The sequence below is a fragment of the Pseudomicrostroma glucosiphilum genome (genome assembly GCF_003144135.1).
Source record: "Pseudomicrostroma glucosiphilum strain MCA 4718 unplaced genomic scaffold BCV69scaffold_8, whole genome shotgun sequence".
NCBI classification, from domain to species: Eukaryota; Fungi; Basidiomycota; class Exobasidiomycetes; order Microstromatales; family Microstromataceae; genus Microstroma; species Microstroma glucosiphilum.
Genome location: NW_020289920.1, coordinates 692,705 through 720,219, shown reverse-complemented (window position 1 = coordinate 720,219; position 27,515 = coordinate 692,705). Strand labels below are relative to the sequence as shown.

At 57.2% G+C, this 27,515-nt stretch overlaps 12 protein-coding genes across 12 annotated transcripts; 5 read left to right on the top strand and 7 right to left on the bottom strand.

Annotated features, from left to right (window-relative positions):
- Positions 1 to 18: 18 nt before the first annotated feature.
- On the bottom strand, positions 19 to 2,217 carry BCV69DRAFT_283333 (hypothetical protein). The gene has a single exon (XM_025492665.1). The coding sequence runs from the start codon at positions 1,943 to 1,945 to the stop codon at positions 365 to 367; it is 1,581 nt and encodes a 526-aa protein (XP_025347612.1). The 5' UTR covers positions 1,946 to 2,217; the 3' UTR covers positions 19 to 364.
- Positions 2,218 to 2,982: 765 nt separating this feature from the next.
- On the bottom strand, positions 2,983 to 4,157 carry BCV69DRAFT_283332 (hypothetical protein). Its single transcript, XM_025492664.1, has 3 exons — positions 3,392 to 4,157; positions 3,206 to 3,298; positions 2,983 to 3,042 (listed from the first exon to the last, which is right to left on the bottom strand). Exons 1-3 carry the CDS (start codon positions 3,731 to 3,733, stop codon positions 3,001 to 3,003), a joined length of 477 nt encoding a protein of 158 aa, XP_025347611.1. The 5' UTR covers positions 3,734 to 4,157; the 3' UTR covers positions 2,983 to 3,000.
- Positions 4,158 to 5,023: 866 nt separating this feature from the next.
- Positions 5,024 to 7,198, bottom strand: BCV69DRAFT_270939 (FMN-linked oxidoreductase). The gene is made up of 3 exons (XM_025490942.1): positions 6,551 to 7,198; positions 6,332 to 6,465; positions 5,024 to 6,251 (listed from the first exon to the last, which is right to left on the bottom strand). The coding sequence occupies exons 1-3, from the start codon at positions 6,760 to 6,762 to the stop codon at positions 5,266 to 5,268; spliced, it is 1,332 nt and encodes a 443-aa protein (XP_025347610.1). The 5' UTR covers positions 6,763 to 7,198; the 3' UTR covers positions 5,024 to 5,265.
- A 201-nt stretch (positions 7,199 to 7,399) lies between these two features.
- BCV69DRAFT_313032 (homoserine O-acetyltransferase) lies at positions 7,400 to 9,645 on the top strand. The gene is made up of 3 exons (XM_025494994.1): positions 7,400 to 7,754; positions 7,823 to 8,047; positions 8,121 to 9,645. The coding sequence occupies exons 1-3, from the start codon at positions 7,471 to 7,473 to the stop codon at positions 9,508 to 9,510; spliced, it is 1,899 nt and encodes a 632-aa protein (XP_025347609.1). The 5' UTR covers positions 7,400 to 7,470; the 3' UTR covers positions 9,511 to 9,645.
- Positions 9,646 to 9,772: 127 nt separating this feature from the next.
- On the top strand, positions 9,773 to 12,229 carry BCV69DRAFT_313031 (hypothetical protein; the record flags this gene model as incomplete). The annotated part of the gene is made up of 1 exon (XM_025494993.1): positions 9,773 to 12,229. The coding sequence occupies exon 1, from the start codon at positions 9,893 to 9,895 to the stop codon at positions 12,227 to 12,229; it is 2,337 nt and encodes a 778-aa protein (XP_025347608.1). The 5' UTR covers positions 9,773 to 9,892.
- A 103-nt stretch (positions 12,230 to 12,332) lies between these two features.
- Positions 12,333 to 13,973, bottom strand: BCV69DRAFT_313030 (t-SNARE). Its single transcript, XM_025494992.1, has 3 exons — positions 13,524 to 13,973; positions 12,724 to 13,429; positions 12,333 to 12,634 (listed from the first exon to the last, which is right to left on the bottom strand). Exons 1-3 carry the CDS (start codon positions 13,892 to 13,894, stop codon positions 12,623 to 12,625), a joined length of 1,089 nt encoding a protein of 362 aa, XP_025347607.1. The 5' UTR covers positions 13,895 to 13,973; the 3' UTR covers positions 12,333 to 12,622.
- A 136-nt stretch (positions 13,974 to 14,109) lies between these two features.
- On the top strand, positions 14,110 to 15,414 carry BCV69DRAFT_270932 (DUF572-domain-containing protein; the record flags this gene model as incomplete). The annotated part of the gene is made up of 3 exons (XM_025490941.1): positions 14,110 to 14,471; positions 14,561 to 14,662; positions 14,696 to 15,414. The coding sequence occupies exons 1-3, from the start codon at positions 14,183 to 14,185 to the stop codon at positions 15,412 to 15,414; spliced, it is 1,110 nt and encodes a 369-aa protein (XP_025347606.1). The 5' UTR covers positions 14,110 to 14,182.
- Positions 15,415 to 15,622: 208 nt separating this feature from the next.
- Positions 15,623 to 17,864, bottom strand: BCV69DRAFT_299570 (hypothetical protein; the record flags this gene model as incomplete). Its single annotated transcript, XM_025494347.1, has 3 exons — positions 15,623 to 15,877; positions 15,966 to 17,423; positions 17,514 to 17,864. 3 exons carry the CDS (start codon positions 17,862 to 17,864, stop codon positions 15,623 to 15,625), a joined length of 2,064 nt encoding a protein of 687 aa, XP_025347605.1.
- Positions 17,865 to 18,121: 257 nt separating this feature from the next.
- Positions 18,122 to 20,513, top strand: BCV69DRAFT_313027 (hypothetical protein). Its single transcript, XM_025494991.1, has 3 exons — positions 18,122 to 18,647; positions 18,734 to 19,000; positions 19,077 to 20,513. Exons 1-3 carry the CDS (start codon positions 18,228 to 18,230, stop codon positions 20,412 to 20,414), a joined length of 2,025 nt encoding a protein of 674 aa, XP_025347604.1. The 5' UTR covers positions 18,122 to 18,227; the 3' UTR covers positions 20,415 to 20,513.
- A 64-nt stretch (positions 20,514 to 20,577) lies between these two features.
- On the bottom strand, positions 20,578 to 22,787 carry BCV69DRAFT_283324 (hypothetical protein). Its single transcript, XM_025492663.1, has 3 exons — positions 22,594 to 22,787; positions 22,207 to 22,485; positions 20,578 to 22,118 (listed from the first exon to the last, which is right to left on the bottom strand). Exons 2-3 carry the CDS (start codon positions 22,453 to 22,455, stop codon positions 20,910 to 20,912), a joined length of 1,458 nt encoding a protein of 485 aa, XP_025347603.1. The 5' UTR covers positions 22,456 to 22,485; positions 22,594 to 22,787; the 3' UTR covers positions 20,578 to 20,909.
- Positions 22,788 to 23,014: 227 nt separating this feature from the next.
- On the bottom strand, positions 23,015 to 23,957 carry BCV69DRAFT_283322 (hypothetical protein). The gene is made up of 3 exons (XM_025492662.1): positions 23,801 to 23,957; positions 23,582 to 23,722; positions 23,015 to 23,495 (listed from the first exon to the last, which is right to left on the bottom strand). Exons 1-3 carry the CDS (start codon positions 23,894 to 23,896, stop codon positions 23,088 to 23,090), a joined length of 645 nt encoding a protein of 214 aa, XP_025347602.1. The 5' UTR covers positions 23,897 to 23,957; the 3' UTR covers positions 23,015 to 23,087.
- A 205-nt stretch (positions 23,958 to 24,162) lies between these two features.
- Positions 24,163 to 27,437, top strand: BCV69DRAFT_299566 (hypothetical protein; the record flags this gene model as incomplete). The annotated part of the gene is made up of 4 exons (XM_025494346.1): positions 24,163 to 24,432; positions 24,501 to 25,108; positions 25,186 to 27,055; positions 27,156 to 27,437. 4 exons carry the CDS (start codon positions 24,163 to 24,165, stop codon positions 27,435 to 27,437), a joined length of 3,030 nt encoding a protein of 1,009 aa, XP_025347601.1.
- Between the last annotated feature and the right edge of the window lie 78 nt (positions 27,438 to 27,515).

Here is a 27,515-nt window from a genome sequence, read left to right as displayed (position 1 = left end):
TAGTCTATGTCCGCTTCGATGAATACCACACTATACATTGTCACTCTTACCTCACCTCACTTGATGTCACTTCATTCTGCTCCCCGTCCGTCTGACGAAGACGACTTGCCACAGGGTGTAGCTCGTGGACGCTTGGAAGAGAGCCGACAGATGGATGGAGATGGGAAAGGGGGGGGAGAGGATGAAAAAGCAAAAGCAAAAGCGCAAGCGCAAGCGCAGCAGAGGACGGATCTTTGTTCGAGTCTATTGTACATATCTGGGAAATCAATCGGAACGGGGAAATCCAGGCAGATCTTGTCCCATCGGTCCCCTCGGCTCTGCTGCTGCTGCTGCTGCTTTCAAGTGTGAATCGTCAGCCTCAGCTTCAACCATCAGCTTCAGCCTCAGCCTCAGCAGAAGCAAGCAAACTCAAGCGCCCACCCGTCCCCTTCCTCCTTGGCGTCTTGCTCTTACGCCACTCCCTCTCCCCTTCTCCTTCCTCCTCTCCCTCAGGGCGTTCATCTCCTGCTCCCGCTGCACTGTCAGCGCTGCCAACTTCAGCACTCCCTTCTCGTGCGCGTCGCCCGAGCATCCGTGTTTGAGTAGGGGGAAGATCTCGCCCGGCTTTACGGCTGCTCCTGCTGAGGAGGCGTGGTAATCCCAGTCCCGATTCTCCTTCTGCTCCCGAAGCGGAGGAGCTCGAGGAAGAGGCAAAGAAGGAGGAGCCCTCTTCACTGCTGCTGCCACTACCACTATTGCTACTGCTACTCCCTGTAGTCACCAAAGTCGATGAGGTGGTGTACTTGCCCTTTGCATTCGCCGCGAGTCTGCCGTGGGCTCGATTGTCTGCTGCTGTCGCTCTCTGCAGGGGCGCTGCGCTGGGTCGACGGCTTGTCGATGGGGATGTGGTTTGCTGAGGTTGAGAGGTGGGAGGTGTCATCGTCGATGGGCTTGCTTGAGCTGGGACGGGCATGAGACGGATGTTCTCCTTGTCCTCATCGCCATCCGCCTGGACCGAAGTCTGCTTTTCCATGCTCAGCAATGGCATATCGTCTCCTACATCTTCGAAGACGACGAAGCCTCCATTGTCGCGAGCCATGAAGGGGTTCTCCTCTTCTGCAGAGAGTTGCAGCCTGGCCTCTTGATCGGAGGCATCGTCTACCACCATTGTCCTGCTCTTCTCCCTCTTCCTTGCCGAAGAGCCCCCTTTTGCTGCCGCGGCTGCATTCTTGTGAGGAGTCGGGGTACCGACAAGAGGTCTATCCGCCTCTTCTCTGGCCAGCTCAGCTTCGCCTGATTGGACACGATGGCGCTTGCGAGGGAGCGAGCTGGAGCCTCCCTTAGCTGCCACTGGATCCATGGAGCCAACCGGTGAGGCGCGATAGCTGGAAGGAGTCGTTGCGTCATTCTGGTATGGACTACCATGTGTAACCTTCTTGAGAGGGCTCTCGACTCCACGTCGTAGACTAGGCGAGGCATTGCCAGTGACCAGAGGCGAAGTGTTGCTGGAGTAGACGTGTGGATGATGAGGCCGTAGATTCTTTGGCGTCGTGGAGTGATGAGGAGGTGTGAGGGGCTGACTATAACGTCCTGACTTGCTGCTGCCATTGCTAGTGATGGTCACATCCCCTTCTGTATCAAGATCCTGACTCAAACCCCCTCTACTCGACGAAGCTACCGCACTCTTCGCAGGCGTCCGCTTCTTGCTCATCGACGTCGGCTTGAGAATCGGCGAGGGGCCGTGTTGCTTGCTGAGCGGGCTACTGCGAGGACTCTCATTGCTGGCAATGTTTTGGGCATTGTGAGCAGCAAAGATGAATGGGGCGAGGGAAAGCTCTGAAAGTGGAGCGCGTGAACCCGATGTGGATGTAGAGGGAGTAGATGAAGCAGCTTGGCGTGATGCCCGTGCGCTAGTAAAGAAGGGCGTAGACGAGGCCGAGGTGGATGAAGAGGAGGAGAGGACCATGGTGGCGCAGGGTTGCCTTTGAGCCGTTTGCTGTCACGCTACTGATGCTCGCCACTGCCGAGATAGGGGTAGAAAGCTGACTCCGTAGAGGACCTTCCTCTTTCAAAGGGGTCCTACGTCGCGAATGACCGAGGAGGGGTAGACTGAGCAGCGGTCTGGTATGGATGCGAAGTAGTGGATGAGAGGTCAAAGGGGCGCGGAGGGATGCGCTGGTGGGGGGATGGTCGTTGTGGAGTAGAATGGTAAGCGATGGACAAAGTGTTGGTCAAGAGGGGGACAAAGGAGCCACGGCTATCGCTCAGCCTCAGCGCGTCAGGGGCGGAGAGCAATGAAGGACCCATTCCCAATCGCGTCGGATCGGAAGAGGGGAGCGTGGCGAGCGGAGATTGAACACCATGCAACGCCTGCGACGCGCTCCACTTGTGCCCCACTTCCGTCTGGGGGCCAAGCCTGGCAGACTTGATGCGGCACTCGCCTCGTTGGGCATCCCGCCACCAGGCATTGTTTACTGCGCCACGGGCCAAGGTCGAGGACACAGCGGTCTCCTGCCACCCAGCCCAAACTTGGTCAGACCGTTCACATCACTCACAGCCAGAGAGAAAGGCGTAGATGTGGTGTTTGGGTAAAGGGAAAGCATTAATACAAGGTCAGGTGGACTAGGTGGTGGGCAAAGAAAGACGCAAAATCTCACTACACCCCTGGGCCCAGCTGAGCCAGAAGGAGGAAGGTGAAAGAGAGAGGAAGGGACAACGAGAACAGAATCGTCAAGAGCAAGAGCGCGAGATAGAAGGAGCCGAACCTACAAGGACAGTGAGGATGGCTGCATAGCTGTACAGAGGGGAGACTACCACGAGCGAAGGAACCAGAAAAGCAAAGAAGCGACGGAGCGTTATACTGCGGGCGACGATGATGACGGAATGATGCCTAGCTCGGCAAGGAGCTGGGGACAAGCCCGGTATATGAGGCTGACTTGTCCTGCGATCATGCAGCAGTAGGGACGGCAATCCCCAGAGCTGTCGCCATCATCGTGTCGTTATGCGGTAGCGCAAGTCGATTTACTTCTTGGCAACGGCCTTCTTGGTCTTAGGTGCAGCAGCCTGAGTTGGAGCAAGGGGAGTACGCTTTGTTGTGTAAGCAAGACCGAATTGCGGGAAGGGGCAGGGAAGCAATGCAAAGAGAAACGCGACAACGTCAACGGCCTGCGTTTTGACACATGCCCTGACGCTGACGACGTGTTCGCCTAAAGTATGCAAGACTTACCTTGGCCTTGGGCTTAGCAGCGGCAGCAGTCTTCTTGGCAGCAGGCTTGGTAGCCTTGGCAGCGGTCGACGACTTGGTCTTGGGGGTGGCAGCCTGGATGGAATGAGTGCAACGCGCCAGGGTCAGTATAGAGGTTTCCGATGGCGTCGACGGCGAGGGCGGCCGCGAACCTCTTTTCGAACTCACCTTCTTCGCAGCAGGCTTCTTGGCAGCAGTCGATGGTGCCTTCTTCACGGCGGTAGTCTTCTTAGCAGCAGTCGAGGGTGCCTTCTTTGCGGCAGCGGGCTTCTTTGCGGCGGGGGCCTTCTTCTCCTTGGCGGCGAGCTTGACCTTGCCGTTGTTCTTGGCCTGGGTGAGGCTACCAGTCTCGACACCCCTTGCGATGGCCTTGTTGACGTGGTTGGCAAAAGCAGAGTCGGAGAGAGTCTTGGTCTTTGGGAACTTGAGGGGCAGCTCCTTCTTGATGGTCTGTCGGCTCACACCGGTACGGGCGTCCTCGGGGCGACCGACGATGACCTGCTTGATCATGTCGACTGTGGATGACGATGACGAGAGCAAAAGAATCAGCGATGAGAACGAGCAAGTAGTGATGATGACGATGATTCGTTTATCATCGTCCTTTGCGGCGGTGACAAAGATGTGAAAATGTGTTGTGAAGTCGGGGTGCCGGCGCGCCGCGTGGCTGGCCGCGGATTTGCTTTCCTCTTCCGAAGGACGACGACGACGACGAGGGCGATTTCGCGCCAAGTTGCAATGATAGCGAGCTCAAGTCGGTCGTCATTGGATGGCAGGAGAGTGCGCACCGCAGATCCACGAGGTTGTGGAACGATCCATTGGGTGTGCGAGGCGTGATGCCGTTTCTAGCGTGTCGGGGGTCATCGTCCACCTCGACACGTCCTTGTCAACGGATGCTGACGGCTTCGACACCCAATGGCTCCATCCACCGGCGAGGTAGCGACCAGAAGACAGCATATATGGTATCTCTTGGTCCTGTGCTACCCACTGATCCCTTCACCTTGACCGATTATCGCTTGTCGCGTCTGCGATCCTCTACTCACGGTATGATGGTCCACTGGCAGCGGGGGCGGCCTTCTTGGCGGCGCCAGTCTTCTTGGTAGCGGCAGACATCTTTGTGAGAGAGTTTGTTGGGTTTTGAGGTGGTGTTGAAGACGTGAAGTCCAAGAGGAGGATGGAGGTGAAGTGAATTGGTAGAGTGTTGGTGAGCTTGACGAGTGGTATTGCTTGGTAGGAAAGAAAAGGGAGGGGGGAGGCGAAGGCAGGCGTGGGCGAGGAGCGCCTGGTATTTGCATGGACCAGACGGAAAGACAGACCGTGATGCAGCATTCAGACTCCGCTTGCCCTCGAGCCAGGCCACCTGAATTTTGGCTCCACACCCCCCGCCACGCCCGCGTCCTGGCCACCACTGCCATCAACACGCACCCTCACGTAGGCACAGCATGCTCGACTGACACGCATACACTTCAACATGAGCGTGTCTTCCAATGTCACCGATCCACAGTAGCAGGTCTAGCATACCCATCTGCCTGACGACGGTGAGCGGTACCCTCTTCTCTTCGCATCGTCTGAGCGGTAAGCAAGCGCTCACTGATCCGGACCGTGTGGCCTGTCCCTTTTCGCCGCGCCTCCACTGCGCCACTTTGGGCCCTGCAGCAAAGGCAGGGGCAGCTGCGAAGCGCAGCGATCAGTCCGGCACGCGCCAGAAAACGACGTTGCCATCAGTAGCGATCAACACGCGCTTTTCAGCACTTGACAAATCCCAGAGCGTCAGTCGGCGCAAAGGAATTGTCTTGAACGCATGAAAGAGGAAGGAGCGCGGAGACAGGAGGTGAGCCATCAGTATGAGGCGCGAAGGGGAGGGAATTCCCATGCCTGGCAGAACGGCGCCGCTACTTCCATCAGCTAGACCGCCACACTTTTCAGTCATGAGCAGGTTCCAGATAGAGGACCAGTTCGATAGGAAGATAGCTGAAGACGTACATCGTATTTACTGATTCTACACAAGACTTCTAGATGGGCTCATCGTACACTTCTCGACCCTTCTAGTTGTGGTTCTGCGCACGAGGAGGTGGCCTCTTGGCAGGGTGTACACGGTGGTACTGAGGGTTGCCTGCGCATCTAGTGCCCATCAGCTGAGTGGCAGAGTCCTCCACCCAGCTTGGGTTCGCAAGGAAGCCTCGTGCGAGGAAGATCAGGTCCGCCTGGCCCTTTTGCAGCACCTCCTCTGCGAGATGACCAGGCTGGTGGACATCGGGACCCTCCAGCATGCCCACAGAGCCCACGAGCAGCTTCGACTTGGCAATGCCGAGAGAGGAGACGCCTTCGGCAAATGGGACCTGGTATCCTGGGCGAGGGTTGATCTTCTGGAATGGCACCAGACCACCAGCTGAGCAGTCGATGACGTCGACTTCGCCAGCCTCTCCCAACTCTTGTGCAAGGCGCTTTGTATCCTCGATTCCCCATGAAGGGTCCTCGACGTGCTCTGCGAAGTTGGTGGAGCCGATTCGCAGCCAAACACTCTTGTGAGGGAACTCCTTCTTGATCTGTGAGATGATCTCCCTCAGAGCGCGGGTACGGTTCTCAAAGGAGCCACCGTACTGGTCGGTCCTCTTGTTGGACAGAGGAGAGTTGAGAGAGTCGAGCAGGTAGCCATGCGCGCTGTGAATCTCAATAAAGTCGTAGCCGCACTCGTTGAAGGCTCGCCTGGCCGCTACGACGAAGGACTGAATGATGTCCTGCAGCTCCTTCGTTGTGAGCTCTCGAGGCGTGATCCAGCCCTCGCCATAAGGAATGGGCGAGGGGCCTACTGTGTCCTTCTCCCAGCCGCCCTCTGCATCCGAGACGTAGTGAGGAGATTTCCTGTCACCTCGGTAGAATGGACTCCACGTGCTAGCCTTTCGTCCAGCGTGTGCGAGCTGTACTCCCATTGTAAGACCTTCGGTAAAAGACTTGAGCGAGGTGACAAGAGAGGCGTGGGCAGCAATTTGTTCGTCGGACCAGATCCCAAGGTCTTGCGGTGTGATACGACCTGAACGGATCGGTGAAGTGCATGTCAAGCTTGTCAGTGAGAGATGCCCTAGACGTCCTTCCGGCTACTATTGTCCTCACCTGCTGATGTCACTCCGCTCGCCTCGACCATGATCGTACCAGCACCATGGAGGGCGAATTGGCCTAGGTGAGCAAGATGATAAGGGGTCGGAACACCATTACGGGCCGAGTATTGGCACATCGGAGATACGACGCTGGTTGAGCAAAGGGTGTAGCATAGAGGGAGATGAGGGTCAGTGAGAGCTCCCTCGTTGTCGCCTAGAAGCTCGGCACACTCACGCCCTGTTCTTGAGCACCAGGTCGGAATGAGGAAGCTTGGCCTGCTCGAAGAGCTTGGGCTTCTTCTCTCCTTCCGGGACGATGTCATCGGGCACGGTTCCAGGAGCGGGGTGGCCGTGGCGGGTAGGTACAAAGGACGAATTGGCCAGCGCAATGGGCTTGTCCTGAGGCCAGAGGCCGGCTGAGGACCTTGTGGTAGCGGACGGAGACATATTGAGAATTGGATTGAGTGTATGGATTGCTCTAAAGGAATGGCTGGCGAGAAGAAATGGGCTTTTTGTAGGGATTTCGATGCGTGCGGGGGTGCCGGTGTTCGATTGGCTTAGGGCCGGCCGGGGAAGGTGGAGGCACGGAAACAGCCCACTGGCGGCTCAAAGCTCGCCATCCCCGGCGGCCTGAAGGTTTCGAGCCACCCTCGGCCGCAAGAACTCCGCGTGGGGTGTTCCAAGCGATCCCGAATGAGGGTTTCGAAACCTTCAGCCGTCATGATAGATACATGCGAGGAGACACAGCTGGCTCTGCTGTGTCCGGAGGTGAGAGTGTATGGATGAGCAGCGGATATAGGGAGGGGGGCAAGGACACGCGCCTGGAACAGAACCGAGCAAAGGATTCGACTTGTCCTCAACAGCCCGCTCGTATCATCTCACAGGGAACGGACGTTTTGAGCAATGCCACCGCTATGATGAGGTAGATGCATCCAGATCATTATCACAAGATGTATACTCAGTGGGCTCTCAAGGCGGGGTCGGTCAGGCCTCTGAGCGCCTGGAAGCACGTGGCCGAGCCTGATTAGATTTTTGTGTGCACTCCCGCCCGCCACCTTTCTGACTCGGCTTGTTACTCCGCTACCTTCGATCATCCCCACATCTGGAAGACCTCACGCTCGCGTATACCATCCTCACATAAAAGTACCATTCGCCATGAACTCGTCGGCGGCAGTTGCCCCGGGTCTGGCCAATGGCCACGCTCCTCATCGGCCGGCCCAAACTCCTGTTCTCATCCCTGGCCCCACCTCTCCTCAGTCCTCCATGATCGCTTCTGGGCAGCAGTACCTCCTCTTTCCTTCCTTCACCCTGGAGAGCGGCATTACGCTCACCAACTTGCCCGTAGCATTCAAAACGTGGGGCAAGCTGGATGAGAGGACGAAGGACAACGCCCTCGTCGTTGCTCACGCTTTGACCGGCAGCGCTGATGTGGAAGACTGGTGAGCAGGTAGAGCGGAAATCGCGGGCCAGTATCAGGACTATCGCTGATATTTCTTCTGCGCTACAGGTGGGGTCCTCTGCTCGGGCCTGGTAAGCTCTTCGACCCTACTCGGTACTTCATCTTTTGTGCCAATGTTCTTGGCTCGCCCTATGGGTCAGGTGGACCCTGCACCCGCAAGGGAGGTGAGGACTACGACGCCCAGAGCGGCACTCACAGGCGCGAGAAGGATTGGGACGGTCAGGGCTGGTGGGGGCCGGAGTTCCCTGCCACGACCGTCAGAGACGATGTCAGGTGAGATGCAGTTCGTCGCAAATCCGTGAAGATCGATTTCCGCTGATGCCTTTGTGTCACTTCTCTTTGACAGGATTCAAAAGCTCGTTCTCGACTTCCTTGGAGTGGAGCGAATCGCAGCTGTCGTGGGAGGATCCATGGGAGGCATGGCTGTCCTCGAATGGCCACTCTGCTTCCCCGTTCGCTTCCCACCTACGGACGATCCAGGTCAGCTAGACGACCCCTCTTCCGTCACGAGCGACCCAAAGGATCGCTACATCTCCTGCATCATTCCCATCGCAACAGCAGCCCGTCATGGTGCATGGTGTATTTCATGGGCAGAGGCGCAGCGTCAGTCAATCTACTCTGATCCACTCTTCTGTCATGGCTACTATGCCTCCGACAGTTCTCCACGGGCCGGACTGGCTGCAGCTCGAATGGCTGCTCTTCTCACCTATCGCAGTCGAGACAGCTTCGAGTCTCGGTTCGGTCGAAGAGTCGGAACTGCAGCTAAGGGTGGTGGAGCCGTAGCTGTTGCCGCGGCGGCAGCTCGAGCAAAGGAAAGTGCTACGGCATCCCAGGCTGCCTCCGATGCTAGTCGCCGATCTTCCACTGCATCGGTAGCAGCCCTCGCTCACAACGAAGGCAACCTCAGCCCTCGCCTCGCAGTCGATGCAAATGGAGTCAGCGGCGCTGCGACGTCGGGTGAAACGTCTGACGGCTTTGCGAAGACCTCCATTACCAGCAGCATTGCACCTCCGGACTCGTCGATTGCGCCTCCCGTCTTCTCAGCACAGTCTTATTTGCGATACCAGGGCGACAAGTTCGTCAAGCGCTTCGACGCCAACTGCTATATTCATCTCACGCGCAAGATGGATACGCACGATTTGGCAAGAGGCCGTGCTCACTGGGGCTTCTTGGATCCCAAGGAAGCGGCCCGCGAGGCTAAGCAAGCCCAGAGGGAGGTGGACAGTAGGCTGGGCACCAGCGAAGAAGTTCTTCAAGGGGAGAAGCGGCTGCCCCACGCAGGCGAGGAGGACGACGAAGCTCTAGCACGAGTCCTGGCTTACCTTGGTACCTCTGACGGTAATTCGCCAAGCCTGTCCCGCTACGGCGCCCCTGCTCCTTCGGTGCATGTAGTGTCTATCTCCTCGGATGGCCTCTTCCAGACGCCAGAGCAGCGTCTGATTCATCAACTCATCCCGGGGTCTACCTTCCACGAAGTGCCCTCTCCCGAAGGCCACGACGGTTTCCTCTTGGAGTTCGAAGCCATCGGTAGCGGTTGCGAAGAGGTGCTCAGAAAGGTCGTTGGAGAGGACTTCTACAATGAGAAAGGAGTGGGGTGGGAGGAGTGGAAGGATTGGGGGAGCGAAGAGGCAGGCGGCGCAGACGGTCAGGGTGGCAAGATTGGGGTAGGTGGTGAAAAGATGCCGCCTGTCAAGGAGAGCGTCTTTGGCGAAGTGGAGGACTTGACAAGGTGGTAAGGTGGCCCTGGCAATGCTCAGTGGAATATGCGTATATATGGAGTCGACCTCCAAGAACAGTCCGTAAAGTAGAACAACCCAAATGCATCAGAATAGAAGACGACGGACGATGTATGACTTCTGTCTTGTAGCCACCCCGCTTCCCGATGTATGTGCGCCCCTGTCGCGCGACGCGTCTGTGTCTACGGTGACACGGCGTCGGTTCCTGGCGGTGTTCCTTCCGCTTGGACCCTTTGATGATGTTCGCCCCTATCGCGGTCCGCTGCTCATCTCCATGCCTGCATATTACTATCCGTTGGAGGAGTCCTGTTGAGTCCCCATCTCTCTCTTCCTTCACATACCTTCGCGTCGACTGTGCTACCCGCCAGCCATCGTCGTAGGCATGGCGGCCCCAGTCGACAAGACACGCACTGAGCTCGGGCGTCGATTCCCTTCCCCATCTCGAGTCCCACGTTCTGTGACGGGCTTCAGCCCTGGTGGTGCTACTCCCACTGGCTACTCATACCTCAATCGAGCTCCAGCGCTGGTCACATCGACCCGCAGAGGACCAGTGCGTTCGGTGACCGAGTCGCCTCCCGCTCCCGCCACATCGGATATGCCCAAGACGACCCGTCTACCTGCATCGTGTAACGAATCCCAGTTGAGCGAGTCTAGCAGCTCGCCACCAAGAAGACCAGCAATGCGTGCCTTCCCTCGGTCCAACACTACTCCCAACCTCCACAGTACGCACGTCGCCAGCTCAGCCGGACGCATCCAAGCTCCTTTGGCCGCCCATTCTCTTGCAGATCTGCCTCGAGATCCACGTACCTGGCTACCAGACGAAGTGAGCATTTATCTCTTCCACGTCTTTGTCAACGTCCCTGTGCCAGTCATGGAGACACTCGCGCACTTTGTCGCATCGGCGCATCTCACTGGCAAGGCCTTTCTACGACTGCGCGAGCGCGATCTGGAGAAGAAAGGCATGAACACACGTTGGAGACGGCTGCTGTGTGAAGCTTCCCGACGCTTGCGACGAGATGCCCTGCGCAGGCGGATCTGGAGTGGCAGAGAGGATGAGTGGTCTGGTTCTGACGAGGGTGGCTCTGATCGTCCAAGGGATACCGAGTCGGCAAGAGAAGGCAGCCAGCTCGCAAACGGCGAGAAGAGGGTCATGACCATCACGCTCAAGAGGATTCAGAATCGTAAGTACGTCAAGGATGTCATTCAGGGGCTCGAACCAGCAGCCTCAGATGAGAATCAGCCCCGCGTTCCCGGGCTGAGGCCACGACGCAAGGAAACAGCATCGTGGGCTCATGCAGACACAGAGGGCTACACATCCTCTCGAGATGCCGTATCGCCGTCGTTCGGAGAGGGGTATGTCAGGGGTCGTGTCACAAGCTTGACCTACCAGAAGGATTCTGGCAGCTGGACGACAAGACAGCGGCAGGACAAGGATGGCTTCTCACAGTCCTCCTCCGTGGACAGCATCATTGGACTCAGGAACGACTCGCCTGGCGGGCCATCTGAGAGCGCCGATGAGTCGAAATGCACTGTCAGCGTTCCCAGTCAAGGGGCGGACTGGTCAGAAGCACCAGTATTACTCGTTGCAGCCTCAGAGGAGGACAGAACAGACATCGCAGGAGAGACTGAAGACGTCTCACCTTGGTCGCCACTTGAGCCAGGTCTTATCGATGCGATCCTCGAGTCCGACATGTCTCGATCTCAGGAGAGCGACATCTTTAGTATGAGCAGGGATTACAATATGTCAAGTGCCTCAACCCTTGCCGGAGATATCGACTACGATCCTGTCAAGCGTGTTCGAGCGTCTACTTCGCAGTCTGAAGATGACTTTTGGCGCGGGAATGGCGTCGAAGACGATGGCAGGCGCGAAATGGAATCTGACAGAGAAGCAAAAGAAGAAGAAACAAATGTCGTGACAGGGGAAGAAAAATTCGACGAGGATCGCTATCAAGACTCGCCCGAAGATGAACCTGAGAACGAGTCAGCTCCTCAACTCGCCAGAGACAGCTTCCGTCTTTCCAAGCCACCCGACTTTCACGCTCGTACCTTCTCGAGAGCCAGTACGAGGTCAACCAGAAGCTTATTCACTGCACTTGAGACAGACTCAGTCGGAACCATCAGGTCTGACTATGCAACGGCGCCGAGTGACTTTGGCTCATTGACGTATTCTGCTCCTCGCAGGAAGAAGATTACGAGCGTGACGACACTCTTTGGACTTGGGATAGCCGAGGCTGAGCTGGAGGGCCAGGAGGTCACACACGGAGAGCTGTCAGGCATAGAAGAGTCACTGCCTATCAAGAGTGCCGAGCTCAGCTCTTCAGACCCGCAGAATGCAGGATCGGACGGAGAAGAGGAGGAAGGACAATTCGACGACCCAGCCGAAGAGACAGAGCCTACATCCGCCCTAAATCTTACGGAGCACAGCACCTGCACCAACAGCGACTCCCGCATCCCCACCAGCAACCAGAGAGACGCTCAACCCTTCGCTACTTCCCCCAACTCAGGAGAGGGCGACCCCAGTCCCAGCTCCGACGGCGACGGACCCTCTTCATGGCAAACACTCCTGCGCAGCACCATCGACCAGCTTCAGTACGTACGCGGATGTATGGGCCTGCGCGCTCTCCCCGCATACGCCGTCGCACTGGGCATGGGCGCGGTCGTGGTGCTTGGGAGTGCGGCGCTTAATGGTGTGGTGGGGAGAAAGGGGGTGAGGGGGTGAGTGAATCGTAGAGAGAGAGAGAGAGAGAGAGAGAGAGAGAGAGACGGGGTTTGGGAAGACGACGTGAATGTGAGGGAGCTTCTCCCAACATGGGCTATGATGACTTGTAATGATAATGACCATGATACCCCACTCGGAGGCCGCTAGCGTGACGTGACAATCTGAGCACAGGATAGACGGTCATTAAAGAAATAGTAGGGCTATTGACAGAGCGACAGGCAGGCAGACAGACAGGAAGAGTGGGCGAGAAGAACACTATTTGTAGGTCGCGAGGAAGTGTTCGTCATTGGACTGGAGGGAACAAGGAGGGATTAGGGGTCTACATACAGTGTACAACAGGAGGGTTGGGAGGGTAAGCGGAGCGGATCTGGGGTCTGTCGGACGAACGAGAGTCTAGCTCAGGATCTGGTGGAAGAGGATAGGCAAAGAAAAGTTGTTAGTCTTCTGCTACTACGAAGCAAGGCCTCATTGTATAGCTCCACTCCACTACTCACAGCAAGCAGCACTACGGTTACGACGAACCCGACGATGAGTAGCAGACAAGCCGCCCTCCTTCCAGCCTTTCTCTGGTACTCATTCGCGCTGACCAACTCCCTATCCGCACCTTCCGTATTCGTAGCAATCTCCGTAATGTTGTACTCGATATTATCAATCATCCCTCCTTGCTCCTGTACAATCTGTCCCAGATCCCGGAAGATCTCATTGAGCTCGTGTATGCCAGACTCAATTTCCCGAATGGACGTCTCGCGCTCGGCAATGAGAGATTCTTGGAATTCGAGCTCGGCGAGAGAGGGACCTTGTTGTTTCTGTTGCTGCACTTGCTGTTGCTGTTGGCCAGCGGAGAGAGGACCTACACTCTCGTCCTCGAAGTCACCTTGACGCTCTTCCTCCTCCAGCTGGACGAGCTGCTGCTGACCTTGTCCTCGACCTTGAGAAGAAGAGGCAGCGCTCTTCCCTCCCTGCTGACTTCTCACGACTCTCTTCGCCCCCTCCAACTCCTCCTTGCTCTTCCTCGCACTCAGCTTCTGCGCTTCGCTGAAAGCCTGCAGCGCCGATTCAAAGTCGCGCTGGAGCTTGGCTAGATGAAGCTTTTGTTGAGGAGAAGGGTTGGGCTGCTGAGATACGACTAAGTTGGAGAGTTGTTTGAGAGTGGGAGTGGTGGACTTGATGACAATGCGTGTGGATTCGACCAGATCGTGGCTGGAGGTTCGGAGGAGCAATAGCAGGCTAGTGTTCAGTACGGAGGTCCTCTCTCGCTCCTCGTATGATTCCCAGGTTCAGCTCTCCTACTCACGCTCCTTTACTCCAGTCCCTATCCTCCCTTCCACTGCTACTCCCCGCTGCACGCTGAGGGGGCCTAGCATCCGCCAGCTTGACCAACTTGCCAATGGCGGCCGTATTGCTATTGATCTTGAAGATCTGCGTTCCTACACTATCTGCCAACCGCTTAAATTCTGCAACTTGTTCTGGAGATGGATTGGCTGTACCGGTGTTGGAGGTAGAAGCGGCAAAGCCTCGGTCATCGTCGTCATCACGATAGGCGGCAGAGGAGCGGGGGGCGTGGTAGAGGGGTAGGGGCCCTGAAGAGCTGGGCCGACCTGGCCGAAGGGGCGAGGAGCGACCTTGGTTGGAGCCTGTACCGCGTTCGAGGTCGTTGAAGGACATCGTCTGTCAGGTTCGGAACGGGAAGACGATGATGACGTGAGAAGTCGAGGCGGGGGGGGGAGGTTGGATGTAGGTGGATGTTGGTAGGATGCTAGTCCCCTTGGCTCTTGGTATCCGTCGCTGCAGGCAGTGCGGGGTCGCGCGCCCAGCCACGACGGGCGCAGAGGCTCAGCCGCCACTTACCGCCCTACGAGGACTGGTACCACTCCTCCTCGCTTCCTACCATCCATCAACCAACACTCCTGGATCAGTACCTTTCCTCACAGCTACGGCTGCCACTCGCCCATCATGGCAGAGCGCAAGGTACTCAACAAGTACTTTCCCCCGGACTTTGATCCCGCCAAGATCAAGCGTCGCAAGCAGGCCCCCGACCGCCAACAAGTCGTCCGTCTCATGGCCCCTTTCAATATGCGCTGTTCCACCTGTGGAGAATTCATCTATAAAGGAAGGAAATTCAATGCACGAAAGGAGACGGCGTTGGGAGAGACGTACTATGGGATCAAGATCTTTAGGTTCTACATCAAGTGTACGAGGTGTAGCGCGGAGATTACCTTCAAGACGGATCCTAAGAATACAGGTCAGTAGAGGTGTTGGCGTACCCAAAGAGGTAGATGGGGCCACAGTCTGACGTATAAACACTTGATTTTCCTTGCTGCGCACTCACAGACTACATAGCCGAGCATGGAGCTACCCGCAACTTCGAGCCCTGGCGAGACGCGCCCAAGCCAGACGACCATGATCCCCTTGCCCACTTTGCCGAGGAAGAGCGTCGTCGTGAGCTCGAAGCTGCCGGTGGTCCAGGTGCTGCCTCTTCCTCTCGTCTCCTCGACGAAAATGGCGATCCCATGCAGTCCCTCGAGGCTCGTCAGGCCGAATCGAAGCGAGAGATGGAAGTACTGGACGCTCTCCAGGATATTCGCACGCGGAATGCTAAGCTCGACAGGGTTGATACGGGCGATGTGCTGGATCGTCTAGAGCGCAATCGTAAGCGTCGAGCCGAGGAGCTTTCGGCTGTGGATCTTGAAGCAGAGGAAAGACGCAGGGCGGAAGAGGAAGATGAGGAGTTGGTGAAGAAGTACTTTTCCCGTGCCGAGGATATGGGAGGTGAAGATGAGGAGAGAGAGTTGAGAGAGGCATTGGCTGGGGGTGGAGCAGCTGCTGAGGATGATGAGCAGGGGAGTAGCGGGGGTGGTACTGAGAGCACACCTGGACCTAGCACCCCTCGCTCCGACGCGGCAGGCGGGGCAGGAGCAGAGGTACCTACCAATGGCAGAGTTAGCAAGGTGGCCCCTGTCGTCGTGAAGCGAGCCTACGCCAAGGAGGAAGACGGAGAACCAGACGCCAAGAGTCTACTCAGTGACAGAGCCAAGGCTCTCCTCCACAGCTCCGCTGCCACTTCAGCGCCATCTTCCACTCTCAGTACCGGAGCCATTGCAGCGGGGGGTGGAGCTGGTCAGCCAGCTATGAAGAAGAAGAAGACGGGGCCGAATGCTTTTGGTTTGGTCAAGAAGAAAAAGTAAGGACAGGTAGTACAGCTCGCTGTCTGCCTGTCTGTACGCAGGAGCTCAGAAGCCGGGCTTGCTAGCCTCCTCATCGTCGTTGTTACATTGTACTTGTATTCTCCATTCATCACGTCATCACCAAATCTCTCTAATGTCACATAGGCAATAAGCCATCGATACCATCATCCTACACCCGCGACTGGCCCCCCATCTTCCTCTTCCTCACCTAAACACCCTTCCCAGCCACTCCTCCTCCCGCTCCACCACCACCAGCCGCTCCCCCCGATCCTCCACCTCCTGCGCCCCTCACCCTCACAGGCGGAATCGGCATCGAGTTATTAGGGATCCGGATGTTCCAAGCACGCTCCAGGTGCAGCTGGACATCGCGTGCTTCAAGCTTGTCTCCTTTACGATGCTTGGCGAGTCGACAGGAAAAGTGAGTGACGGAATCGATGAACTCGTCGGCTAGTTCTAGGAGGAGCTGTGGAATGAAATGGGGAAGAAAAGGTGGGTCAGTCAGTCGATTTTAGGGTAAAGAAGTGGATGGGCAGGACGTAGGGACAACTCACATCTTCCACATCCTCCTCGAGCACCTCTTCCATGTCCAGCTCTCCCACCAATTCCTGAATTTTCCTCTTGGTCAACATCCGTCCATTCTTCTCTCCAAGTGCAGCCGTCATCATTGCATTCGACGAGGAATTGGCAGGAAGAGAAGAATTACCTCCCGCTCCATTACCACCAGGAGTAGGTCCGTTGGCACCGCTTCCTCCTGCTCCATTTGCTGCGCCATTGAGCGCATTACTGCCAGTACGGGACGCTTCACTCGCAGCTGCTCCCAGGGCAAAGAGGCTGCCAAGGCCACCATTGTGCTGTGGATGTGCAAGAATGCCAGGAGTGGACGTGATGGCGGAGCCAGGCCCTCCGGCGAGACCCATCGACAGAGTCGGACGCGGTCCTTGAGCATTCGGGAAAGGCTGAGGAGTCTGTGGTGGGAGGTTGGACGAGATGGTAGCTTGCCCTGGAACAGACGAGGAAGCAGCCGAGGACGAGTTGTAGGTGTTGGAGCTTGACTGGGTCGCATTGGGACGAATGCCCTGTGACGCACCTCCCGAAGCCGCTGCGGGCGAGGCACTTGAGGGATCCAGTCGAGACTGATTGACCAGCATAGAGGAGGCCGTAGAGCCGGGAGCGATGCCTGAGCTTCCCACGGTGCCCGACTGCTGCTGTTGAGCCTGAGCAGCGGCAGCCGCTGTAGCGCCAGGAGTCGAGGCACCTCCGCTTGCTCCACCCGGCGTGCCAGGGGCAGGGCTCGCTTTCGCCGAAGACTGCTGTTGTGGACGTTGTGGCTGCTGCTGCTGCTGCTGAGCGCCAGGAGGTGCTCGAACGCCTGCTTGAAGCTGCTGCTGTGCCTGTTGAGCTGGATTCGAAGCGACACTGGAAGGTCCGGAAGATGATCCGCCAGCCATCTGCTGCTGCTGCTGCTGCTGCTGCTGCTGCTTGAGGAACTGTTCCTTGCACGCCATCATCTTATTCACTAGTGTACTGTACTTGACCTGTTCTTCCTTGTGCTGCTTCTGGAGAGCCTCTTTCTCCTGGGGATTCTGTGCAGCTTGTACAGCGGCTTCAAGCTCCTTGCACCTCTTGCCAACCGCTTCAACAGCTCTGTAGATCTGACCGATCATATTCTGTTGCTCGGGTGTCAGAGAGGTCTGGGCACCATTGGGCCGAGGAGCAGAAGGTGACTGGGCATTGTTGCCGAAGGAATTGGTGTGTTGCATCGGCGGTCTAGGTTGAGCGTTGGCAGCCGCGACGGCAGCAGCAGCTGCTTGTTGCTGGCGCTGGAGTTGCTGCCGCTGCTGGTTCTGCTGGTTCTGCTGGTTTGGCACTGGCTGAGGCGGTCGAGCCATCCCTTGTTGCTGATTCATGGGAGGTCGAGGTTGAGACTGGTTGTTCATACCCATCTGATGCTGCTGCTGTTGTTGTTGTTGCTGCTGCTGCTGCTGTTGCATCCTGACATATTGTTGCAGCTGTAGGGACAATGCGCCATGCAATGGTCCAGATCAGCCAGGAGATCTTTGTTATGAAAGGAGCTGTCCTCCATACACGCTTGTACTCACAGCTGCAATCTGCTCCTCTGTGAGCTGATTGTTGGCTCTTGCCGAGTTGAAAAAGTTGGCCAGCTGCTGAGGATTCTGCGTCATCATCTGCAGGAAGGCCGGATTAAGGCCACTACCATCCGTCCCCCCTCCCCCTCCTCCTCCTTGGTTGCCGCCGGCCTGATTGGGCGGGCGGGCCATCTGCTGCTGCTGCTGCTGTTGACCCTGAGCTCCTCCCGACTGCTGTCTCTGCTGTGCCGCTGCTAATGCTGCTTGTTGCTGAGCTGCCATCTGTTGACGGTACTGGGCTTGGGAGTGGGCGGCATTGTTCCCGCCCTGGGCTCCACTGGCGTTGTTCTGATTGTGGTTCATACTGGAGCAGTTCCGGGAGACCTTGACAGCAGCTAAGCCAAGTCAGAGCAAGACGCAGAGCTACCTGCAGCCAAAAGGGACACTGCCGCAGATGTTCAGAGGGGAAGGATGGTGAGGATGCTGCTCTGCTTGGCGTCCCGGTGCGGATGGTAATCGTGGGTGAAGCGTCGGAAGCAATCCAAGTGTCACCGTCGCCGATCCGCGGAGGTTCCTGCGCGATCAGATCACCGCCCAATGCACAGCTCCACCAGCCAACGCACCTCACCACTGCCATCACCACCATCACCCACCGCCGCAAGCAGTAGCATATATCCACCTCGATCGTCCACCTTCACCTCCTCACCACCCTCGACACAGTCCTGGATGTCCTCGACGTCTGCATCGCGTCGTGGCCCGGAAGAGGAGATCAACCCCTTCCAGATCAATTCCGACGACGACGATGACCAACAGAGGCAGCGTCCAGCCAGTTCCACCAGGAGCTCCCACAATAACGCCCTAGGAGCTGGCGAGTCTTCTTCATCGCCTTGGGGTACCGCCGACCATGATGAGGCAACGGCAGACGCTCCACCTCCGCCTTATCGTGGGGACAAGAGGGGAAAGTCTCAAGAACGCCAAGGTGCATCTTCGGCGAGCTCAGCACAGGGACAGCAGCAACAGCAGAGACGGCCACAGCCCCTACCCGCTCCCGAGATGGATATGAGTGACCTCACAATCATTGACGCTCAAAAGACGACCGATCATGTAGGGGCGTCCAGCTTCATCGTCTACGTTATTCGATGCGACGTGAGTAGCTCCTACATGGATGGCCGACTTAACAGGTCACCTAACTGAACAATCTCCTCGTACTGATCTCCTATCTCCGGCTGCAGAATGTCGAAGCCAAACGACGCTACTCAGAATTCGAAGCCTTGCGCTCAGCTCTGGTCCAATTACACCCTACTCTGATCATCCCTCCTATTCCCTCGAAGCATACGCTAAGCGATTATGCAGTCAAGCAATCGAAGGCAAAGGAGGATGCTACCATCATCGCCAGGAGGAAGCGCATGTTGCAAAGCTTTCTACGGCGCTGTGCTGATCACCCCGATCTGAAGCAGAGCGAGGTCTTCAGGAAATTCCTCGATGGACGATGGAGCTGGGTGAGCTGAACGATGACCAGAGTATGAGGACAGTCACGACGTTCGAGCTGACCTTTCTTCCTCATGTTCCCGCCAGCACGAGATCTCAACCACGCCTCCTATCTCTTCCTTGCCAAAGTCCAATCTCAAGGCTCCTGCAGCTAATCCTGCAGACCTCAATGCCTCTCCAGCCTACGCTTCCCTCCCGCTACCCTCATCCGCCGGCAACCAATTGCGAAACCCAAGTCAGCGCTTCCTCGACTCAGAGGCCTTCACGACGCGCTTTGCGAACCACATGTCGGGCTCAGTTGAAAAGGCGAATCGGCGTGTAGCACGAAGATGGGGCGACTCCGCCGGCGACTTTGCAGAGCTAGGCGCCGTCCTGAACGGCTTTGCCCTCTCCGAGTCGGGTCAGATGGCCACTGCCATGGAACGTCTGGGCCAAGCCAGCGATTCGACATTCATTAGCGTCGGTGGCCTCCTGCAAGACTGGGAACAATCCGTCACTGAGCCACTGCACGAGTATGTGCAATTTGCGAGTGTGCTTCAGAAGCTCCTCAAGTGGAGACATCTCAAGCACCTGCAGTTCGAGCTGGCTCAGGATGCATTGGAGGCCAAGCGACTCAAGCTTGAGGAGCTGGAGCGCGTCGAGGCAGAGGCAAAGCGGCTAGAGCGGGCCCTCGAGACGGGCGGACGCAGTCTTACCGGTGGAGGTGGGGGTGGCAGTGGTGGTGGAGCATGGGACTCGACGGGAAGCGGAAGAGTCAAGAGCAGCATCTATGGCGGAGCCGTAGACCCACAAGACGACGACGGCTTTGCTGGCTCTTCTTCCGTCGGAGGCAGCGCTGGAGCCCCTGGTGGCGCGAGGGACAACCTGGGTAGGACAGCAGATGGAGATGCTCGCAGTCATTACAGTGGCAGCGGCAGTGGTAGTGGAGACGGCACGGGCTCCTCCGCCCGCAGCTCAGCAGGTAGCAGAGGCCATCACTCCTCTGGCTCTTCCTCCGGCGGCGGCGGTGGAGGAATCTTCAGCGCCCTCTCCCACACCTTTTCCTCAGTCCTGGACGTCGACCCTGAAACCACTCGTCGTCGAGAAATCTCCCGACTAAAAGAGGACATCTCCAGTCTAGACGAGGCTCTTCAACTCACCTCGCAGGACCTGAGCTATGCGACGAATAAGATTCAAGCAGACCTCGATCGATTTCAAAGAATGAAGATTCGCGATTTCCGACAGATTTTGCTCAGGTGCGCTACGATGCATCGAGATTTCTGTAGAGTCAATCAACGGAATTGGGAAGAGGCAAAAGTGGAGATTGAAAAGGTGGAGAATAAAAAGGCTGGGAGTGGCACTGGGAGTGGAAGTGGAGAGTGGCCTAGCTATGTTATGCCCGAGGGCAGTCTAGGCAGGAAGGAAAGTGCGGAGAGGGACGATTGAGCTGAGCCCACGAGGGAGACAGTGAGGCAGGGTATGAGCGAGACAGGGATGGACAAGTAGAGGGTGGTCATGGTCTTGAGCAGTGTGTGCAACCTACAGTGTCAATAGGAAAGTCATATCTCGAAAAATTCGAAACCTTTCACAAATGCAAATGCAAGTGAGTCAGGGGAGGAGATGCGGGGCTATGAATTTTGGCAGGGAGCAAAGTAGGAGTTATGCTGAAATTCGCTGAGGGGTAACAACGGGTAGAATGTGAAGAGAGAGAGTTCAAGGATTGGCAATGGCAAAGAGCCGAACAAGGAGATGTCGTGTTGCTAGTGCCAGAGTTCTCTGCCATCGCACCACATCGCTGCTCGTCGACATCCGGACAGATGTACCACCTGCTGCGCTCTCACCCCTCAGATCCACCTAGTCTGTCGTGCCCGCATCGACAGTATCTGATCGCCTCTTGGTGCTGCTCCCGGTCTTCCCCCTCCCCTTGACTTGGCAGACCTCCTACCCGATCATCTTTCCACCACGACCAGCCGCTCCACTACCCCTTCCAGCACCACCTCCACGACCTCCCGAAGCACCACCTCGGAAGCTACCCCTCTGTCCACCAGCTCCCCCAGGTCCACCCCTAGCATCAGGCCTGGGCTTCTTCTCCTCAATGTTGACCCTCCATCCCTTGTCGCCTACGATGAGGGCATTCTGTGCCACGGCCTTCTTTCCAGACTCGGCAGAGTGAAAGTCGGCATAGGCGATTCCACGATTGGCGAGGATGCTAACGTTCTTGACGGGGCCAAAGGCTTGGGTCAGGGCAGTGCGGAGGGCGGCTTCGGTCACATGCTCTGCCTGAACATTCTTGATGAACACCGAAGATGGGTCAACAGTCGAGCCATTGGCGCCACCGCTGCTTCGGGGCTGGTGAGAAGCAGGGGCGGCAGCGGCAGAGCGAGGAGTAGGGGTAGTGGCGGCGGGCGTGGAAGGCTTGCTGCTGCTGACGCCCTTAGCGTCGGAGCGGACATTGCTACCCCAGACGGAGACGTTGGAAGCGGCAAGACCGGCCCAAGTCTTTGGCTTGGGGGGAGCAGCGGGCTGCTCTGGCTCCTTTGCGGCAGCAGGAGCAGGGGCGGCCTCGGGCTGGGCTTCAGGAACGGCAGGGGCTTCTGGCTCAACAGCGGCGGCAGCAGCATCGCTGGCAGATTCGATGGGCTGAGCATCAGGCTCTGGTACAGTGGCAGCTGCCTCTTCAACAGCGGGTTGCTCTGCGGCGGCAGCGGCGCTTGTGTCTGTAGGGGCAGCTGCAATGGCTGCAACCGACGGTTGCTCCTGGGACCCTGATGAGATGACCGGCTGGACGTGAGGGGTGGCTCCAGGCTGGGCAATGGCGCTGATGTCAACCTGAGCTCCAACAACGTCTCGATTCTCCTCACGGGCCTCAGCCTCGTCCTTTCGGAGGTCCTCATCGATCTCCTCGGCCTGCTCCTCAGTCTCCTCGTCGTCCTTGAGATACCTGAAGATGTCGTTCAAGACAAAGTATCCGAGAGGCTGCTCGGCGAGGAAGAAAGTCTGTGCAAATTTGCGCCATGGTCCAGCCTTGTTGGACATTTCACCCAGAACCTGAATGATGATGCCTCCAGAAGCCGAAGACTGAGAGTCGACATTGGAGACGTAGACCTTGCAATCTTGGAAGCCGAGGGAGGTGATCCTGTCGTGAATTTCCTGTTACGAGTGATGAGATGAGAAGTTCAGCTTCCCCGCTCAAGTGTCGCTAAGTACATGGCGTCTACCTCCCTGCCGACCGACTCACCTGCTGTCCGAAGTAAGGCTTCTCGTCCTCCTGCTCCACCCCATGGACCAATGTCGACTTCTTGGTGTAGAAGCAATGCAGTCTTCCAGGGTTCTGGTTGAGGAAGGTGTAGTACTGGGGTACAAAGAGCCATCCTACCTCAGAGGGCTGTACGGCTGGCTTGGTGGACGAGGTTGAGGCTGCGGAAGTGGAGGAAGAAGCTACAGCGCCACTGTTTGCGGTGAGGCCATTTGCTTGAGTGGTGGCCATATTGGAGAAGTGAGAGGCTAGGGGTGGAGCTGTACGGAGAGGCAGAGATGGATACGGGAGAAGCTGTCAGCCAGTGGAGTGTGACGTTGCGCAGGCAGAGAGGCAGGCTCAGAAGTGCACCTGACGAGAGATGCGCACTTTTGAGGGGTTCAATCAAGTGGAGCGTAAGATGCTGTAATTCTTCGGTCTAGTGAGCCGAAGTGAGAGTGGTTTTTGGTAGTCTTGAGTAGCGTACAGTCTAGGAGCTGATGCTGTTGTTGTGATTGCTGATGAGATTTGTCTTTGGGGAGTATGCGATGGTGGTGAGCGAAGGAGGTGTGTGCGAGTGACTGTCGGTCAGACGAGGCGGCGAAGTAGGAAGAACCTCGTCGTCCCTCACTCCACGCGCAGCTCCGACCAGCTGCGCGCTGGAGACGGGCCTCACCCGACAAGGGGACCAACCACACCGTACCGGTAGCAAGGAGCAAGTCATGGTAGTACACAGGTCTCGAGTGTCGGTCGAGACGCCGCAGATAGCAGCAGACGTGGCACACGGTAGCATCCGAAGGCCATACACCTGGCAGAGATCGCGCAATGGGTATAATATTGATGCATGTACAGACGGGAAGATGCAAAGGCTTCCGCTCACCAAGTCACCTCTGAGGCTCAACAGGCGAGTGCAAGCCCAGTAAACGAAGCATGTCTGACTCCGAAGATGCCGAAGACGAAGAGCTTTCCGAGACAAGTGCAGTGGCTTTGATGGCCTCCAAGGCATCGAGTAGCTCCTTGCAAGCTTGATGCTTCAACCGCAATGCACTCAGTGACAGCTCTGCACTCTTGGCTCCACTATCATCTTGTCCTGCTCCGGCCGACTGACTTGTAGCTACTTCGCCATTCTGCTGCGCCTCAGAGCTGGAAGGAAGCGGAGCTTTCAATGCTGTACCGGCTGCTGCTGCGCTCACCCCGCCGCCTTGGATGAAGGAATGGGTGGCAGTCATGATCGGTGGCCGGGATGAGCGGACGAGGAAGCGGACGGCTTTACGCAGCATCAACTGGATATCCTGTAGACCATGATATGAACGCGAAGTCAGAGTTGAGCTGATCGTTTCTCATGAACCCCACAGTATGCCCCGTACGGTACACTCACGTAGACGCTTGCGAGCCAGTCCTGCGCGACATCCTCGAATTCGCCTAAATCCGCCTGCTCACTCGTGCCAGCAGTCTGCTTGGAGTTGTTGAGCAATGACTCCAGCGAATCTGCCGTCTGTGTGAGCAATAGAGACAATTGCTGTACTCCCCCAGACGTCGAAGCCAGGAGTCAGCTCAAATGCCACGTTGTTGCTCTCATAGCTGCCAATGCTCTCACCTTGTCGCAGGCCTCTAACCTCTTCATGAGCCTCTGAGCATGAGCAGCATGCTCTACGCTGGAGCCTTGAGCTGCGCCAGACGAGGTTGATTCCATTGCTACGTCGCCCACTTGCGATGCCATTGTCTTCGAGGGTCGACTGCTACCAGTACCAGACTAGAGAGCATCAATCGAGGGCGGCACCGTGTTCCCCGCACGTCCGCCTGGCCTTGAGCCACTTCCGTGTGCAGTGCGCGAGGCAGACCGCCATGCCCAAAGTGACACTTCTTCCGACAGTAGCAGCAGCATACATCCCTCACCATTGCTCAGTGCTATCGTAGACTACTCAGACGTCACTTCATACAGCTCGGATGGCTTCGGCCATGTCACCCACCTCGCCAACCTCGGCCGTGGGCTCGCCTGACCCCATGCAGCAGGACCTCTCATGGCTCTCGCGACTGTCTTCTCAGCCAGTATTTGCCTCTGCCTCTGCCTCGTCCTCCACGCCTCGAGGGCAGACGAACATGATCACCAGAGGATCGGACATCATTGTGCTCATTGATGGACAGCTTCGCATGATGAGTCTCAGCGCTGTCAAGAACGGCAAGGCTGGAGGGTCCGATGACACTGCTCCGCCCCTGAGCAGCTACAAGGTGAGAGACATCAGCAGGGGCTGCCTCTGACAAGACGGCTTATACTGACCCCTTCTGCTCTGAGACAGACTCTCGCCAACCCAATCCTATCGGAAGCTCTATCACCATCGTCTGCTTCCAGACGAGTCGAGTTGACCCTGAACCACTCTCAGACGCTCCTAGCTATCTCACAACCCGGCTCTCTCATCGTTGTCATCCTCCCAAGAAGCACCGCCCTCTCTTCGAGCTCGCCTACCATCACGGTCAAGGCTCACAAGATCGGCTCCTACTACCACAACAGTCGCTCTCCCAAACTCGAGCAGATCACCTGCACAAAGTGGCATCCTTGGAGCAAGAGAGCTACATCGATTCTAGTACTGCTTCGCAATGGTAGCCTCTACGAATACGACGTCGCTCGCGACCTAGCTGAGCCTCAACAATCGATACACCTTCTGCCTTTCGACAGCCGGCATGCTTCGCCGAAGCTTGGGGTAGGAGGTCGCAGTCATTTTGGTCAATATGACGACGAAGATGAAGATGAGCTGCAGGCAGTCAGCTTCACCTTGGGTCTTGGAGATACGCCCTCCTCTGAGAGCGAAGATGTGCACAGCTGCGTTGACTGGACACCCCTGACAATCTATGTACTGACGACAAGTGGAGATGTATGGGCGGCAGCACCTTTCCTGCCCCGCAATGCGTGAGTATCGCAGATCGATGAGGCCCGGTAGCTTTAGGCGCTGTGCTCAATACCTTCTGTTCCTTCTCCTACTACAGTCGGGTCCCTGCTGCTTACCTGCAGGCACTGTCAGCATGGACTCAGCAGTCCAACGACTGCAGCGGTCGCCAACGTGAATATGCTCTTCGCTTTGTATCGAATCTGCTCAAGCAAGCTCGGACATACCAGGAGTCGAAAGCCGATGAGCTCGCCGATCGGAGAGAACCTGGCAGGCGAAGTCGAGCCACCACTCCAGCGGACATTCTGTCTCGAGATGACTCGGCCTTTGGTCGGCCGGGTATGCGCAAGTCCACCTCGGCGATGTCGATGTCTCTAGACCCAGAAGGTGCGGCTGACGACGAAGGAGGAGACACACAGGAAGATGGTCTGCTGCAGTATGTCGAGCTCAAGGCTCCACAGACGCCCATTGTGCCGGGTGCAATCACTGCGCAAGGCCCCTTCCTACTGGCCCCGGCTCCTCACGAGCTCAACGAGTCGAGGGAGGGTCGAGGAAGTGACATCAGCTTTGTGAGACTGCCTGCCTCGTCTGCGACGTCTGCAGGCGAGGGTGGCGCTGGTTTGGCTTTGGAGCTCCTGCTATTGCTAGGTGATGACGGGAGAGTCGATGTTGGAGTAGTCAATGTGGCAGGCAAGATAGGTCCGAAATGGACAGCGTCGCATGCGAGGGACACAAGCTTTGCTTCGAGACTCAACAAGTCGATACAGAGGAAGAAGGTCAAAGACGCCAAGTCGGGTCGGTACGCGCTTTCAGAGTCCTCGGAGGAAGATGACGATGATGACGTGGACGGCGACAACACGGCTGAGATGGACGCGATGGATCTTTCTCGCGACGCGAGCTCGGCCACTGGTGAGCTCCCGGTGCTATTCATCTATGAGACGCTGGATCTGGGCTTTCCTGGCAAAAAGCCCTCGCTTCATCCACCGCCTCGCTTGGTGAGGGACCCTGTCTACAAAGATACAATCTACATTCAGCACGCCTTTGGGGCCCACATGCTCTGTCTTTCCTCATGGTCAACGCCTCTGGCTCGACTGCTGAAGGAGGCGGATGAAGAGGAACTTCGGCGCTTCCTACATGTGTCAAAAGCCAGCGAAGTCCGTTGGATCGTCAAGATCCAGGATGGACAGCAAGAGGGAGAGGCCGGACCCGCTCGCGACGGCGTCACTGCTGTCCAGGTAGTAGACGACATCTACCTAGGCTACTCGCTGCTGGTCCTGCTGGGAGACGGAGACTGCTTCGGCCTCGAGATGAGCCTACGCGCCACCTCGCAAGCTCCCTCCATCAGCAGTTCCGCCGGACTTCTCACAGCAGTCCTCGCCCAGCCTTCTGCCGCCCTCCCCTCTGATCAGCAAGGCAAAAAGCACTACACCTCTCTCCTCGGCTCAGAGCCCTTCGAGCCTCCTGCGCCCTTTGCCCACTCCACCTCGACCACCTTCCCAACCATGCGTCTCAAGACGTCCAACCCTTCTGTCGCTCGAGGCGAGCTGCAAGTCACGCCCGAGACGCTCAGGCTGTTGGGGACATCGGTACAGGACTTGAGAGGAAAGACGCGCGAGGTCGTTGGTGGAGGAAATGTGATCCAGCGGAGGCTGGAGCTACAGATCAAGGAGCTGCATCGGCAGGTGGGCAAGTTGAGCGAGGTGGAGAGGAGAGTCGAGGGCTTCTCCTCTTCCTCAAAGGGCACTGGGGCTGCTATGGGTGCCGGTAGTCTTGGAGAAAGACTGGAGCGCGTCACCACTCGGCAGCGCTCCCTTATCCAACGTGTAGATCGGGTTCTTCAAGCCAGTATGGACTCGGCGGACGTAGTAGGCATCAGCAAGTACGAAGAGGTCTGGCTAAAGGAGATGGGCGGGATGGAGAAGGAGCTGGGTAGAGGACCGGGGGAGGGTCTGAAGGGCAGGGTGGACAAGGTGAGTAGACTCAGTCGGCAGAAGGCCATGAGTCGGGGCTTGTCGTGTCCGATAGAGGGTACGATCATTGACAAGTCTCCCCCGTTTCGTCTGCCATCAGCTACAAGCCCAACTAGCCCAACTAAAACCAGACCTCGCATCCTATCAAGACTCCCTCCATCCCTCCTCCTCCTCTTCCACTTCCACTTCCAGCTCAGCTCCCTCCTTCTCTTCCTCACCCTCTTCATCAGGGCTCGGCTCCCGCCAGCTAGAGCGTATCCTGGCTGTTCTGGGTGAAGAGAGTGAGCGATTACTCGAGGCGAGGGAGAAGGTGCATCGTCTGAGTCGCGGGGTAGCTAGAAGTGGAGGGGTGGGTGGAGTAGGTGCTGGGAGTGTGAGATAGGGGGACAGAGGAAGGACAAGTGGGAGGAAGATAAAGGGGAGGAGGAAAGGGAAGAAGAGAAGGAGAGAAGGGAAGAAG

Coding starts and splice junctions, on each gene's coding strand:
- BCV69DRAFT_283333 (XM_025492665.1), bottom strand. CDS start 1,945: ATGGTCCTCTCCTCCTCTTCATCCACCTCGGCCTCGTCTACGCCCTTC.
- BCV69DRAFT_283332 (XM_025492664.1), bottom strand. CDS start 3,733: ATGATCAAGCAGGTCATCGTCGGTCGCCCCGAGGACGCCCGTACCGGT. Junction 3,299..3,391: donor AGAAGCCTGCTGCGAAGAAG/GTGAGTTCGAAA, acceptor CATTCCATCCAG/GCTGCCACCCCCAAGACCAA. Junction 3,043..3,205: donor CTGCTAAGCCCAAGGCCAAG/GTAAGTCTTGCA, acceptor GCTCCAACTCAG/GCTGCTGCACCTAAGACCAA.
- BCV69DRAFT_270939 (XM_025490942.1), bottom strand. CDS start 6,762: ATGTCTCCGTCCGCTACCACAAGGTCCTCAGCCGGCCTCTGGCCTCAG. Junction 6,466..6,550: donor CTGGTGCTCAAGAACAGGGC/GTGAGTGTGCCG, acceptor TTGCTCAACCAG/CGTCGTATCTCCGATGTGCC. Junction 6,252..6,331: donor GAGCGGAGTGACATCAGCAG/GTGAGGACAATA, acceptor CGATCCGTTCAG/GTCGTATCACACCGCAAGAC.
- BCV69DRAFT_313032 (XM_025494994.1), top strand. CDS start 7,471: ATGAACTCGTCGGCGGCAGTTGCCCCGGGTCTGGCCAATGGCCACGCT. Junction 7,755..7,822: donor AGCGCTGATGTGGAAGACTG/GTGAGCAGGTAG, acceptor TCTGCGCTACAG/GTGGGGTCCTCTGCTCGGGC. Junction 8,048..8,120: donor ACCGTCAGAGACGATGTCAG/GTGAGATGCAGT, acceptor TCTCTTTGACAG/GATTCAAAAGCTCGTTCTCG.
- BCV69DRAFT_313030 (XM_025494992.1), bottom strand. CDS start 13,894: ATGTCCTTCAACGACCTCGAACGCGGTACAGGCTCCAACCAAGGTCGC. Junction 13,430..13,523: donor AGGGACTGGAGTAAAGGAGC/GTGAGTAGGAGA, acceptor CCGAACCTCCAG/CCACGATCTGGTCGAATCCA.
- BCV69DRAFT_313027 (XM_025494991.1), top strand. CDS start 18,228: ATGTCCTCGACGTCTGCATCGCGTCGTGGCCCGGAAGAGGAGATCAAC. Junction 18,648..18,733: donor TCTACGTTATTCGATGCGAC/GTGAGTAGCTCC, acceptor CTCCGGCTGCAG/AATGTCGAAGCCAAACGACG. Junction 19,001..19,076: donor TCGATGGACGATGGAGCTGG/GTGAGCTGAACG, acceptor TGTTCCCGCCAG/CACGAGATCTCAACCACGCC.
- BCV69DRAFT_283324 (XM_025492663.1), bottom strand. CDS start 22,455: ATGGCCACCACTCAAGCAAATGGCCTCACCGCAAACAGTGGCGCTGTA. Junction 22,119..22,206: donor AGCCTTACTTCGGACAGCAG/GTGAGTCGGTCG, acceptor CACTCGTAACAG/GAAATTCACGACAGGATCAC.
- BCV69DRAFT_283322 (XM_025492662.1), bottom strand. CDS start 23,896: ATGGAATCAACCTCGTCTGGCGCAGCTCAAGGCTCCAGCGTAGAGCAT. Junction 23,723..23,800: donor GGTTAGAGGCCTGCGACAAG/GTGAGAGCATTG, acceptor GGGGGAGTACAG/CAATTGTCTCTATTGCTCAC. Junction 23,496..23,581: donor ACTGGCTCGCAAGCGTCTAC/GTGAGTGTACCG, acceptor CATGGTCTACAG/GATATCCAGTTGATGCTGCG.